The sequence below is a fragment of the Vidua chalybeata genome, chromosome 17, assembly GCF_026979565.1.
Source record: "Vidua chalybeata isolate OUT-0048 chromosome 17, bVidCha1 merged haplotype, whole genome shotgun sequence".
NCBI classification, from domain to species: domain Eukaryota; kingdom Metazoa; phylum Chordata; class Aves; order Passeriformes; family Viduidae; genus Vidua; species Vidua chalybeata.
The window spans coordinates 14,089,376-14,104,122 of record NC_071546.1 but is presented as its reverse complement, the minus strand read 5'-3'; the positions used below and the strand labels follow the sequence as shown (position 1 = coordinate 14,104,122).

General features: G+C 47.8%; 1 protein-coding gene across 3 annotated transcripts; it reads right to left on the bottom strand.

Moving 5' to 3' along the window:
* Positions 1-5,090: 5,090 nt before the first annotated feature.
* On the bottom strand, positions 5,091-14,369 carry KCNG1 (potassium voltage-gated channel modifier subfamily G member 1). Of its 3 annotated transcripts, none has more exons than XM_053958897.1 (5): positions 13,982-14,369; positions 10,755-10,868; positions 9,616-9,804; positions 8,667-9,471; positions 5,091-8,181 (listed from the first exon to the last, which is right to left on the bottom strand). In XM_053958897.1, exons 3-5 carry the CDS (start codon positions 9,699-9,701, stop codon positions 7,411-7,413), a joined length of 1,662 nt encoding a protein of 553 aa, XP_053814872.1. In that variant the 5' UTR covers positions 9,702-9,804; positions 10,755-10,868; positions 13,982-14,369; the 3' UTR covers positions 5,091-7,410. The 3 variants fall into 3 exon arrangements, with proteins under 3 accessions (XP_053814872.1, XP_053814873.1, XP_053814874.1); XM_053958898.1 differs by having other exon boundaries at positions 8,667-9,468; XM_053958899.1 differs by lacking the exon at positions 9,616-9,804.
* Positions 14,370-14,747: the final 378 nt, after the last annotated feature.

Sequence of the window (14,747 nt, the reverse complement as noted above, 5' to 3'; positions counted from 1 at the left end):
GATGGTTTGGGTGGGAAAGGATCTTAAAGCTCATCTCATCCCAACCCACCTTCCACCATCCCAGGCTGCTCCAAGCCCTGTCCAGCCTGGCCTTGGACACTTCCAGAGATCCAGGGGCAGCCACAGCTTCTCTGGGCACCTGTGCCAGGGCCTCCCCACGCTCACATTAATAAAAATCTTCCTTATCTTTATTCTGAATCTACCCTTTTTAGTTAAAATCAATTCCCCTTGTCCTATTGCTCCAGGCCCTGCTGAAAAGTTCTCATTTTGTAAAGCACATTTCTAACGTCACTATGTAAGGGTTTGAAATTATCAAAAATCATTGAAGTGTTTAAACTTGCCCTTTTATATATGTATTTATATGCACACATATGTATCTGCACACAGAGAGGTATTCCAGATGGGGGACAGAGATGTTTTAGGCAGAATTTACTGAGGTCATTTCCAGGACTTGCATGTTGTCATTTCAAACACGCTTCTGAAACTCTGCTCTCAGTTTCACTTTACTACTGGAGTAGTGGGAGGTAGCAGGTGTGACAGTGATTGGAACTCATTAAAGCTCTTTATAGCTGCCTTCTCATCCTCAATTAGATTACTAATTTTTTTTAATCACTTGAAGTAGATTTTGTCATTTCTTTTATAAATAAAACCATAACTTACCAGGCTGCTCTTGTACAGGTGATGGAGGTGTTGACGTTGCCCATGTGACCTTGAAAATCTTAATTTTAGTCAGCTAAAGTTGCATTAGCCTTTTGAAAAGTATCACTTGTCAATATTGCAAGCAAATAAATGTTGCATAAATACTTCCAGGAGTTTCACCCTTCCCAGAAGTGATGATGATGATATCTTCATCCTTGTTTCCTTGCAGATCCACCAGCCCGCTCTGGAAGCAATGGATTGAATGTTTTCTTCTGGATTTTTAAAAAGAACTTCCCAAAACATTTTATCCACCCTTTTGGAGCCGGCTGGTGCAGGTGGGTGCTTCAGGACAGGAGTTTGCCGGGAGCGGCCCGTAGATGGCAATGTAGGATGCTTGGATCGGGCGTGCTCCTGCTGGATGAAATCCCGTTCAGTTCCCCAAACTCCGGCTCACGCCTGGGTTTGTGGCGGTTCCCAGCGATTCTTGACTCTTCCAGCAGCACGGAGCCACCTCTGGGGCCAGGTGGGCATTTGGGGCACTGTCCCTCTCCTAGTGATGAATATCCACAGTACAGAACATCACCAGAGCTGCATTTACAGGGAACACTTGTCCTTTGGCTTTGCCTGTCAGCAATGTGCAAAAATGTAACCTCATCCCAGCATCCCAGAATCCCAGAATTCCAGAATCCCAGAGTCACTGAGGTTGGAAAAGACCTCCAAGGAACATCCAGTCCCAGCTGTGCCCCATCCCCACCCTGTCCCCAGCCCAGAGCTCTGAGTGCCACCTCCAGGAATTCCTGGGACACCTGCAGGGATGGGCACTCCAACCCTCCCTGGGCAGCCCCTGCCAAGGCCTGAGCACCCCTTCCATGGGGAAATTCCTCTGGAATTCTCATGGTGCTGTGCAGGTGCTTGCAGCACTGCAGCTGTGTGCTGGAGCTCCTGCTCCAGGTGGAGAGTGAGGAGGCAGCAGGGACAAAATGCACCTGTGGCTTTCCCCAGGTCCCTCTCAAAGGAAAGTTTTCTCAAACCAATTTCAGGGCTTCTGGAAGCCTCCCCTCACTCTGCCATGAGATGCTTTGCAGCCTTCACTTTGCTCACAGATGCTGTCCCCAGAAATATCCCTCTCCAAAATTAAAGTCACCTGAAACTGCGCTGTTTGGTTTGGTTTGCATGAGGATAATATTTATCGATTTCCCAAAATGTGCTTTTCTTTGTGAGTGAAAGAAACTGAGTCATCTTTTCCTTGGCTGACCTGGGAGCTGCCAGCACTGTGAAAGTTACGGATGATTTCTCTCAGCTGCTTTGTGACATGAGGTGCATCCCTAATGAGAATGAGAGCAGCACTTCAATTTATCATTCAGCAAGTCTGTGTCAAAACTTCATTTCTCTATAGAATTAACTATAGAAATTTATGCTGGTGTCTACTTTGTTCCTGAAGTGGGACCATTACAATTATATTGTTATCTTGAACAAAAAGATAAACATTATTATCTTGCTGACCACTTCACTTGCATGACTGAGAGCTGTCAGATGAGCTGTAAAGTTTTTTTAAAAATCCCAATCTGCAGATGATGGCTGGCAATTTCTTATATTCCAGGTCTGTCCCTTGAGCAGGCTAATTATTGTGGTTTACAGCCCAGCTTTTCTGGACCCACACGGAATGTACGAGTTAAATTATGACCATAATTAAGGATGGCTACAAAGCTGCTGTCATTAATGAGGGGCCCTGACAAAGGAGGAGCTGAGACCTCAGCCTGACAGAGTTACACAGGTTTCTGTGCCCTGCCTGCCTCTGGTGCTGCCCAAGGCTCCAGCTCCTGTCACAAGGGCTACAGGGATAACGAATGAATATTTATAAAGTGTAGCAAATATGCTCTAATTACCCTAACTGGCCTGCTGTGGTTCCAGTTATGGCAGAACTTAATTTCTGTTCAAGTGACATTTGCTTCTGGATTAGTTCCTGCAGGCAAAGAAAAAGTAAAAGCCCTGCTGAAGAGGGCAGAAGATCCCCTGATATCCCAATCCTGCAGTTTCCTCACCGTGCTCCTGGCAGGCTCATGGCTAATAACATTCCTCATCTCATTAGGGATTTCTAGGGAGTATTTCAGAGATGTGAGACACTGGGAAATGACAAAGTAAAACAATGAGCAAAAAGGAGGACTAGCTTTATTGTTAAAAATTAATAGGGCAAACTCTGAACACTTTCAGGGTGGCAGCACACAAAATTCTCCTTGCCTTTATTCGTGGTGTAGAAATGTATCTTTATTAGTGGTGTATGGTTTTGCAGAGTGACTGACAGCCAGACAAGGAGTCCTGTTCTGAGGACTCACACAGAGCTGCTTCCAGTCAGGGAACACATTTGCCATCTAAGCTGGCCTTCACCTTCCTTTGGCTCTGAGCATTGCTGTGTCAGGAACGCTGAGATCAGGAGGGATGCTGGAAGGGGATGGTTAAGATGCCACAGAGGATGTGAGGGGGTAAATCCAGTGGTTTGCAATTTCTGCTGTAGCAATAGAACTTTGGAGGTGCATTTTTGTTGACACCTGCAGTCAGATGAATGACCCTAGTTCCATGCCTTCAGATCTTTTGGGATTCTGCAGGCTGCACTCTCTGTGTCTGGGATACTCCAGATCCACCAGCTCGTGGGACTTGGGATCTTTTCCCGCCTGTATTTTGGTACCACTGTCACCTTTTGGATAAATAGATATTAAATCTACTGTCAAATCTTGCATGAGGTAGCCAACAGAACTATTAACACAGGAAAAATGGGCCATGCAGTATTGTACCAACTCCCGGTAGTAAATGGTGAGTAATGATTGTGAACATGGTGACATCTCTGACACCCCAGCCAGAGTCAGCTGCTCAGGGCAGGGGCTGATGGCACCGACTGGTGTGAGCAGGGATTGCTGTCATGGCCTTCAAAGTCACATTTGACACTTCTTTTATTGTTTCATTTCTAATTATTCTAGCTTAAATTCTAATCATTAAACAGCCAACCCACTCTGTGTAGGTTTAGAAGTATCTACTCCAGTTTTCAGCCCGTTGCAAACCCAAAAGAGGGGTGTGAAATTTTGCAGCGAACAATGTTGCTTTTGCATCAGGCTGAGCCCGCAGTGAAACTCTTCCCACACGAGCCAGGGATGTATGGAGCACACCAGGTTTCCTTCCCAGACGTGCATCTGACGGTGTGGGAATCCGTGACTCAGCCCTGCGTGAGCTTCTCCTTTAATCAGACATTGCTGAAGCCTCTGCCTGTTCAGTGACACTCCTGAAGCCTCTGACTGTGGAGATCTGGGGTACTGAATTACAGTGGGAACATTGTAAAGGGGCAAATGGAGGCGAGCTCTAAATATTCCCTACAGAGAATTTTTGAAGACCTTGAGCCGTAGTGATTGTCAGTGCACTAGGAATGGTTTCAGCTCACCTTCTCTGGTGTGCTGTTAGAGGAGCCACGTGGCTCTGCCTTCATTTCTGTGTTGCGCCCACCAAGGGGCTTGTGTTGGTTTTGAGGCAGGAGGAGGCTGGAAAGGGAAGGATTTTAGCAAAAGTAATTTAATGTACCGCCTTACCTGGAAATTCTGCTTTCAGCAGGGACTTTTCTGTCTCAGATTTTACAGGTCCTTCCTCCTTCTCTTCTGATTCGGACGTATTTTTTGTTAAAATATGCTAAAGTTCTGTCCCAAAGAGCTGTGATTGTGATTCTGGGGACAGCACACAAGGAAGAGGTGTCCCTGTACAATCTTGTACCTGGATTTTCCTGCAGGGGGATCATTTCCTTTGCTGGGGCTTTCTGGCCCTGCTCAGAGCCGAGCTGTGCCCCAGCCCCACTCCCTGTGCCACCCTCCAGCCCTCTGTTCCTGAAGGAGCACAGGGACAGGCAGGGAGAGCCCACCACTTTATTAATGCAAGGACACAGCTCCTGCTGTGGGATTCCAGCTGGCCAGAGCACCCAGAGCAGGAATCAGAGCAATGCCAGCCCCTGCTGCTGCAGACAGGCACTGCCCTTCTGGCTTCACCAAAGCACCCAGTGCTTGGGTTGGAGCTGTCCTGGAGGCTGCACGTGCTGCTGAAAGGCCAAACAGGAGTGACAGCCCTCAGCTGGCTCACAGGAAACAGCCAGCTTTTGAGCCAAGCCGTAATTTTCATGGATTTGACTAAAGATCCAGATAATAGAGTGTGGAGACCCCCAGGAAAGCTGGGACCCAGCAGGTGGGGCTCACACTGAGGCTGTGCTCTGTGCTGGGTTTATTTAGCACGAGGACTACAGCAAGAGTTGCCCCTGTAAAACACACCAGGGTGGTGGTTCCAGCCATCCAGTCACACACGTCCAGCTGGTCACAAGCATCTGCTGCCAAGCACAACTCACACAGGGTGGGCACATCCCCGACAGCTTCTCTGTCCCTGCCTTGGCACAGCTTGCAACAGGCAACACGCTTTCACAGTTTGGCTCAACCAACACCCAACTCCAGGGTGGTGTTTTTATTTTATTTTTATTGGACAAGGGCTTTAGAATCAAGCTCTAGTTTTGGGATAAAAAAATTCAGTGATACATGAAATAAATGAACATGAATGTAAAGACAGTGAGAAAATGGATGGCCCTACAGCATTTATTAGCTAGCAGAACATGGGAATGAGCTTAGATTTTATTTGGTAAGTCTTGATTTCTCCTTATATTCACGTACAGTTCCTTATTTATGGCTCAGCCTGTCAAACACATTCTTAGATAAGCAACTGTTGCTCACAGGACTAATCTAATTACCAGTTCTTTTTATAACGAATATTGACACAAAGGTAGAAGATGCATAGCACTTGTGCTGCAGCCAATGCTCCAGATGATCAAACAGTTCTGAAATTTAAAAAAAAATGGGGAGAAGAATTTTTTGTCACGATGTTCCTGTTTTTTGTCCAACTCTAATTAAAGATGAAGAACAAGAGTGAAAAGCTGCTTCATTTGCAGCTTTGGCACAGAGTTAATTGCCAAGAGTTTAGACTGGATATTTTAGCACTCTGCAGCAATGTTCCATAGGCACATTTCCCTACCGCAGGCTGGAGAATGCTAGAGCCCTAATTATTTGTAAAGTGCATTTTTAAAAGTTTTGGAATTTTCCTTCAGGAATAAGCATATCAGAACAGCTTCAAATTGTATTTTAAAGACATTTGAACAGAAAATCAGTGTGCTGTGGGTTTGGCCAAACAGCACAGACTGAGAAACTGATTTTACTTTTTTTGGAAGGACAATATTGTGTCCTTGGCCTTCATTTAAACCATAAAACCATTATGCATTCTGACATTTCTTGCAACCTGCTTCAGAAATGCCAATAAGAAATAGTATTTCTGAAAATTAAGACAAGGAAGCATTGGTCAGTGTGATGGGCACTTCTAAATTCCCCAAGCTTTTAACTGCCAGTAAGTCATTTTACTGGAAAAGAGTGTAAAATAGGTGAAACTCTTTAAATCAGCTTTTCTTTACCTCTAAGCACACCTGAAGTCAAACAAGTGGATTTCATTATTTTTGAAGTTCTGGAGTTTTTCTCCTGAGCTGTTCTGCAAGTCAGGGTCATTCCCTCTAAAACAAACAGGGTCTGTCACGAACCTGCACAGAAACCTGCACAGTGACCTCAGCACAGAGCCTGCACCAAGAGGAACAACACCTGGTGCTGCTTTAGGGTGTTCATTGCTTTTTCCTGTCCTATTTAAAACCCTCCCCATTGCCACCAGGTGAGCAACCATGGCAGAGGTGAGGTGAATCCTGTCCTGATGGAGGACGGGGAAGCACAAAGCTCTCTGTGTGCCTCTTCATGACTCAGATTTTCTTCTTCCCACCCCGGCAGCTTCCCACGGGCACAGAGCTCCTGCTCCTGCCACCCAAGCGAGAGCTCGTGGCAAGGGGTGGCCCCAGTTTGGGAGTCCCTGGAAACTGCCCTCTCCCAGTTCCCTTTCAGAGCCGGGGGAGAGTGAGGCTGGGAACAGATGGTGGGGAAGGCTGGCATCTCCTCATGCATATTTCACTGGATTTGCAGCTAGTCACCTCTTGATAATAACATTAAGTGCTGCAAAACTCCAAGGCTTTGTTCCTTGGAATGTTGCATTCCATGGCATCGGATCAATGCTATAACATCAATTAAATTTTGAAGCTGGTGAGCTCTGGGTATTTACATCTTTAGCAAGGTTAGGCTATAAACAGCTCGATTCTTCTGTTCTGCTGTGGTTAGGGCTGACTGGCAAAGAAAGAGCTGGTTCTGTGCTGAGTGACAAATCTTACTTGACGTTTCTTAAAAGCACAATGGGACAAACATCTGTGGTTATTTCCATTACGCTCTAAGGCGTGTTACTGGGAGACAATTTAGCCATTAATCCTGATGTATTTACATTATTTATATACAAGAGGAACAAGAAAAATGGTAGCCTGTTTAATGATTATGTACATTGTGATTCGGTTGGAAAAATGTGTATTACAAATGGCAAAACAGCCTGTCAAGTGCATAATTATATGTTGCTCTTTTTTTTTTTTTTTTTTTTTTTTTGTTGTTGCCAGAGAAGTTTGAATTCCTTAAATCCCACTGCATGATTTCAGTGAAAGTTCTGCCCTATACATTATATGGGGGGGAAGGAACAGCATAATAACAGACTTCTTAAACCACATCAGGTCCCAGTTAGAGCCCCTTCTCTTCGTTTCAATACGAGGATTACCTTTGTAAGGTGCTTCCAGAGCGAATTAAAAGATGGAATCTGATAACAACGACAGCAAAAGAAACAGCAACGTAAATCTCATTCATTGTCCCTAGCCTCGGAAGAGAGAGTGGTGAACAAAACCTCGCTGCCTTGTGACTCATTGCTCATCTGAGACTTGGCTTTCAGTAAGAACTGTGCTCTCCTGTACATGATCCTCTCCTGCTCCTGCTTCAGCTCCAGGTAGGAGCGTGAGAAGGTGTGGAAGATGGAGGTGACCGGGAACGCCATGAGGAGGATGCCGCTCAGGATGCTGCTCAGGGCCACCACCTGCCCGGGGATGCTCCTGGGCACCATGTCCCCGTAGCCCACGGTGGTCATGGTGATGACGGCCCACCAGTAGCAGGCGGGGATGCTGGTGAACTCCTGCGAGTCGGCCATCTCGTTCTCGATGACGTAGAGCAGGGGCGCGAAGAGCGCGATGGCCACGCACAGGAAGAGCAGCAGCAGCCCGAACTCGCGGGTGCAGCGCCGCGCCGTCAGCCCCAGCGTCTGCAGCCCCAGCGAGTGCCGCGCCAGCCGCATCACGTACAGGATGCGCAGCGCCCGCAGGATCCGCAGCACCAGCCCCACCTTGTCCAGGTAGATGTTGCCCGAGCTGGGCTTCTTGGAGCCCTCGGAGCCCGTGTCCACCAGCAGGGTGATGTAGTAGGGCAGGATGGCGATTATGTCTATCAGTGTCAGGGGCCTCCGCAGGAACGCGAACTTGCTCCTGGCCTGGATGAATCTGAGCAGGAACTCCAGGGAGAACCATGCCACACACACAGACTCCACAATGAAAATATTGTAGCACATCTGGGAGCACTCACCCTGCAGGAAAGAGGAGGAGTTTGTAATCGGCTCTGGGTAATAACTGTTTTAGTCGGTGCGGTGACAGGAGGGGAGGCTTCTGTGTTGGTTTTTTTAAACCCAAAATATTAAAGGAATTGAAGCTGTTGCTACGGGGGAACACGTTGGCAGTTTGGAACATGCTAAATGCAAAACTTAGGCACTGCTTATTCCACAGAAGATATTGCTCAGGAATTTCAGGCTTTCTACATAGCAAATACAAAGTCTAACAAGGTAATATACACAAGAGTGCACGCTAAGGGAATTTACTTTGGACATAAAACTGGATATGATTAGTTCTCTTACAAGTAATTGAAGAGTCATTTAACATTTTCAAATATTCTTCACAACATTTTCCTCCCTCTAAAGACAGCTGCAGAATCCCCATTGAAGTCAATAACCTCAGACCTTGTACTGGCTCTGCTCTTCCCAGCACATACCACTTGGCATCCTGAAAGCTAACTTACCTTTTCCTCCTCCTCCCTCAGGGCAGGCATGGTGCTGATGGATAAGTTCACTGCTGTAATAGTTACAAACAAAACAGACAAACACGCAAACACCTTTCCAGGAAGGCCAGACTGGGGCCTTTCCACCATGTCTTGCAACTTTTTCATGCACAAACCAATTTTTGTCTCCTCTACTGTTTCACCTGTTGTTTCATTTTCTAGGAGGTCATCCTCCCGTTCATTAATCTCTGTGAGCTCCTCCATTTTTTGCAGGTATCTCCTTTTACAACACCAGTCCAAGTTGTCTTCCTCAATGCCCCAGTAGAGCAGCTCCTCTTGGAAGGACAGCGCACACATCTCCCGCAAGAGCCGGAGTTTGCCAACCCGCAGGAAGGTCAGGATTGTCCTGAACGCCCCCGGGTTGCGGTCGAAGAAGAATTCATTGCACGTCACATCATAATCGTCACAGATGTTCAGAATGTCGTCAAAATTGGTACAGAACTTGAGTTGTCCCAGACGTGTCAGGGGGAACTCATCGAGCGTGGTCCAGGGGAGCAAGTACTTGATGCCCCCCACGTTGATGATTATGTGACGCTTGCGGTCGTCGGGGTGGAAGCCTTTGAGGAGATCCTCCTGAGGGTGGATTAGCCTGGCTCTTTGGTAAAACACTCCCTTGAGGGTTTCAGATTCTGGAAAGAACGTGTGGTTGAAGGAAGCATCTGAAGTACAGCTCAGGGCGCTGTAGTCATAGTCGGAATTTTCTCCAGGCATAAGAGTCATCTTGGAAGACGGCTTTGCATCCCTTCGCTGCTTCTGCAAGTGTCTTCTGGAACAGAAAACAGACACGGGGGGTGAGGAAATGGCAGGCTGCTTTCAGGTTTTGAGCAAATGTAGTGGTTGGAGCTCAAAAGCATTTATGGATGATGAGAGCAATTGGAAAGGAAACAGCAGTGGCTGAGCATGGTCAGACCTTTCTGGGCAGGCTGGGTTTGTCCAGCTGGGCAGCACTGACCCCGTGCCAGGGGCCGTGTCTGGTTCAGGAGCTCTGCCTGGCATATTTATCACACTGGAGGCTTCTCCTGTCTCAGATACAGAGGTCTCACTTCCCAGTAGATAAAGATGGAAACCAGGAATAATTCCTCCACATGGCAGGATGTTTCTGGTTCAGAGTGGAGGTATAAAAATGATGACAGTATCACATTAGGACACAGAATTCAAGTGTGTTTTGTAGAAAATGAAATAGTATAATTTTTTAAAGTATTACTCATAAAACCTTTGAGTATTTTAGCACCCATGCAATATATAGAAAGAATCAGAAGTCAATTATGTTGTAATTCAGTACATACACACTTCTAAAAACCAGTTAGTACAAGACTAATTTGTAAAAGGCCATCTGGAAACAACCTGGGGGAAAAAAGCTCACTTGTATTGGTGATCACATAAACATTTTTATAGAGTTTATACACAATTAATGACATGGCAACTCCCTTTTTATGGCCTCATTTACAAAAGATTGCAGAGAAACACAGGATTTCCATACAAACCTTGGAGCGCTGTTTCAGTCATCACTGACACCCTACATGCAGTAGTAGGGCTTTGTCCTTGCAGTATGCTGAGCCAAGCTGCCTTTACCTCTGATTGTAAGAACCCAAACATTTCCAATGACAACTTGGAAAATCCTGTTCAAATTCAGCTCATGCAGCACTGGCGTGAAGTCCAGGGAGTGAAGAGAACAGAGGTCAGCTGGGTATCAAACACAGGAGCTGGACGTGTTCAAACTTCTGGCCTCCCTAAGTCACTGCACTTTAAGTGTCAGCCTGGAACCTGCTCCTCCACAGGAGGCTCAGCAGCACTGCTCCAAGACCCACAGGAGGCTCAGCAGCACTGCTCCAAGACCTTTCATCTGCACACTCAGCCTCAGCTTAGTGCATGGAGTCCCCGAGTTTCACTGGATAAGAGTATTTATTTATTGAGGAGCTTGTACAATACAGAGACATTAAATATGCACCAGTATTTTGGCTTTCTGGCCTCCGGTTCACAGAAAAGGAATAAATATTCCAGTTGATTGGAACTTCAGTAGAGTTTTGTTCTTGTCCTGGCTGCACTTACCTCCCCTTGGATGTGCACCCCAGGGATACACCCCCTGCTAGGGCCACTTGCTGAGCCACAGAACCCTCCTTTTCAGAAGCTGGGTTTATAAACCACACCAGGAGTGGAACATACCTATTAAAGAAGAAAAACCCATGATTACACAACAGCAAAGGACTCAAAGCACAGCTGCATATCAGTTTAAGAGCTCTCCTTGCTGCAAGGGTACTTACAGTGCTTCAATTAAAAACTCTCTCAGTCCTGCTCCTGAGCTTCCCGGGGGGATTGGGCTGAACAGAGCAGCTCTGTGCACACTGACAAACAGGTGGCCCCAGGTCAGCTTTGGGTGGAGAGTTATCTCCTGACTCCTCACTCGTCCAGAATCACAGAATGGTTTGGGTTGGAAGGAACCTTAAAGCTCATCTTGTCCCACCCCCTGCCATGGATCAGCAGAAGAAATGCCACTGGAGTGCAAGCTATGGTTTGATATGGAAACCAGGGCTGCCTAATGGATGTTTATGTAGGGCTTCATCTCCCAGACCAACTGCTGTTTGATTTAAAAATGCCTTTTCCCTTCTGCCTCAGCCATGTCTAATGCAGGGCTGGTCCAAACAGAATGAAGATTATGACTGATATAAGATATGGGTAAGTGGGAGCTGTTAACCATTTTCCCTTCTGTAATACCAGATGATGTTGGTTAGCAACAACTTATCCTCTGAATCTCAGCCAGGAAAAATGAGGAGGCAGCTCATCTCTGTCACTGGTTTGATCTCCCAGCACATCCACAGTTGACACAATGGGAAGAAATGGAGAGAGGGAAATGTAAATGTTCTGCGTGTGTCAGACACACGCTGTAACCCTGAGGCAGCAACTGTGAAAGAGCAGAGCAAAGAAAAAGGGATTTCTTTCCTTGCTGCCAGCTCCTCGACCTGTGTGAGACAACAAATTGGACAAATGAATCCCCCGTGTGCCACACTGAGTGGCTGCACTTAGAAAAGGTTGCTCCTTGGTTTGCCATAACCAGAGCTGGCAAGCCTCCAAATCCCACGTAGGATCTGATGCTCCACATGGGTTATTTTCATGTTCCTTGCCTCAGATACACGCAGCATCATATCTACAGGGGAAGAGTAGGAGGAGAATAAGGACAATAATAAACGTGGCCTGACTTGAAGGAAGGGAGAAAGGAGACAAAATAAACCAATGCATTTCTCTGTGTCTTTCTTCTTTTCCTTCTGAGGGTGCCTCGACAGAATGATGGTCAGCATTGCTATAGGATGACAGAGATCTAATTAATGGAAGGACTCCTTGCTACTGAGCTTAAAGCCCAAGCAAGCTGCTTTACTCCTCCATAGCAGCCTGATGACACTGGGGACAGCTGGTAAGAAATGCCTTCAGGAGTAGAGACAACACACAGCAATGGAAGGTCAGACATACACATGAGCCTAGAGCCCCAGCCTTCCCAGCAACTAAACAAGGTGAACTTTAAGGCTCTGCTGTAACAGAAAAAACCTCTGCTCTGCTCTGGCTAAGTCAGGCCCAATGGTAAAAGCCCTCCTGGCCAGAGGTCTGAGCTGCACCCTGCCCTTGGAATGCCTGGGACTCACTGAAGCCCAGCTCAGCTTCCTGGCTGCCCTGCTGGCACTGTGCTCTCCTCCTGGGCAAATCCCTGCTCTCTGAGCATCGTTACTCTCATGTTCTGTAAACTTACTGGGGCAAGAACTGTCTCTTCCTGCATTATCCAGCCTGGGAATTGCTCTGGCTTTTAGAACCTGCAGCAACAGAGAATAACTGGCCTAGGGCAAGGGCTCTGGGTGACTCCAAGATTGTCCATGGATTGTGTATGGATTGTGCATGGCAAGTAAGAGAGGACGTATTTTCAAAAATCTGTCCCGCACAAGATGATATCCATTATGTCTGCTGAAGAAATCAAATTAGAAATCCGTACTGCCCTTACTTGCAGCCAAAATTCAGGAAGGATGCCAGACTCCGAGGCAATGGGAAAAGAATTATTAAAGATGCCCTTCTGAGGGAAGCAAATAGAACTCATGAGAAACATGATAAAATTCCACTGCAAGTGTTGTTCCCCCCCCCCAGTGTCCGCTGCAGTATTTTGAATTCTGCAGTGCATCTCTGATGTAATCAGAGCTCCTGCAAGGAGTCCTGCTCCTGCTCCACGGCACAGACAATTCAAAGTTGTGCCTGGATGATAACAAGCCTGCAAAGAAGATGCAGACCTTCCCCCAGTCTCTTCTATCAACTCCAGTGCCTGCAATTCATCTCTGTTCCTTTTTACCATTTGTAAATTAAGTTTAAAAAGCCATTAAAAAAAGTTTCAGATTTCAGTGCAGGTTGAACATGAATATAGTGAATTTTTGGAAAGAATTCCATAAGGAACAATGTACTGATCCCTCCTCCTTTAGTCTTTCCTTAGTCAAGCAGGCAGCATTTCCAAGCAGTGCCACACTCAGCTCTCTCCTGGCACAGGATTTCTCTGCTGTACCTCACTGCCAGGTGCCTCCTGCCACACTTCACGCCGTACTCCTGCAGCTCTTTACAGCCTAAGAACAGATCTCAAACTTCAACTCTGCTTGCAAAACTGCACTTCCAGCCAAATCCAAGTAAAACTCAGAAAGGTCAACATATAACATGAAATAAAACTCTCCTGAAAAGTAGGTAAGATGAAAAAAATATGCTCTGTCTTGCTCTCCCTGAGCTGGACAATTGTGGCATCTTATGACAACCCACAAAGAGAATTATGTCAAATATGTTACTCACTGTTTGGTTTTATAAAGCTGAGCCTTATTCTACTGATAATAATCGGAAGTGAAATAACTTTGCAGATAACTTATATCCCCAGGAGAATGTTCCAAAATACATCAGGATTAATAACTGCAGTTACTCTCCTGCTGTGAAACATATTTATGTCAACACATTTTTCAAACAAAGTCACATTAATAGCAATCTCTTAAACATAATTTTAAAAAGTAAAGGATTTGACATTTACTTGTATTGATAAATATTTTGCTACCGAAATTAAGATACGTAGTCATGGAAGAGTTCTTTCATGCTCGTCCTGTCCTCAACCCCTCCCCAAGTCTTTTCCAATGAAAAAAAATCTACCGGGAAGACATTGCCTATCAAGAACAGTTCACTTGATGTGTCTGTCAGTCACCAACGAGCAGAAGTCAGTAAATACACCAACATAAAAGACATCCCTTAATTATTTAGAAATGAAAGCTATAAAGGACCTTCAGATTAGGCAAGGCGGAAGAAATTGGAAACGCGAGCCTCCATCCTGCGCTGTGCAGCCCCAGGACGCGGGGAGCGGCAGAGCCGGCCAGGGGAAGCCCGAGCAGCACGAAGCGAGCCCGCTGGATGAGCCTGGAGCGCCGTCAGCCTCCTCCGCGGCGGGGCCGGGGCAGGGCACGAACGAGCCGAGCGGTCCCGGGGAGCAGCCGAGCCCCTCCCGCTGCCGGCGGCGCGGCCAGCCCGGCTCCGGCAGGGAATGCCGGCCGCTCCCTCCCTTCCATCCCTGCCGAGGGACAGAACCTGTTGCTGCAGCCGAGGGGGCCCCGCCCGCTCCGGGGGCTCGGCGGCTCCGGCCACCCCCGGCCGGGCGCTGCCCCCGCGGCTGCCCCGCGGCTCGCCGGGAGCCAGGCGAGTTGCCCGAAGTTGCCCGCAAGTTGCCCGCGGCGGCGGCGGCGGGCGGCGAGCGCGGAGCCCCCCGCGGCTGGGCGGGCACCGGGCGCTACCGCGCTGCGCCTCCGCCGCGCCGAGCGCCGGGGCCGCGGGCGGGGGCGGGACGGGCGCGCTCCGGCCGAGCCCCGGCCCCGCGCATCGTGCGGCACCGGCACCGGAACAGCGCCCGGGCCGCGCTGCCCCGCACCGCCCGCGCCGGACGAGCAGCGGCAGCGGCAGCAGGAGCAGGAGGAGGAGCTCCCGGAGCCGAGGAGGAGCGCAGCCGGGGCCGCCCGCAGCCCTGCCCCGCGCCCGCCGCGCACAGGTGGCATCCCG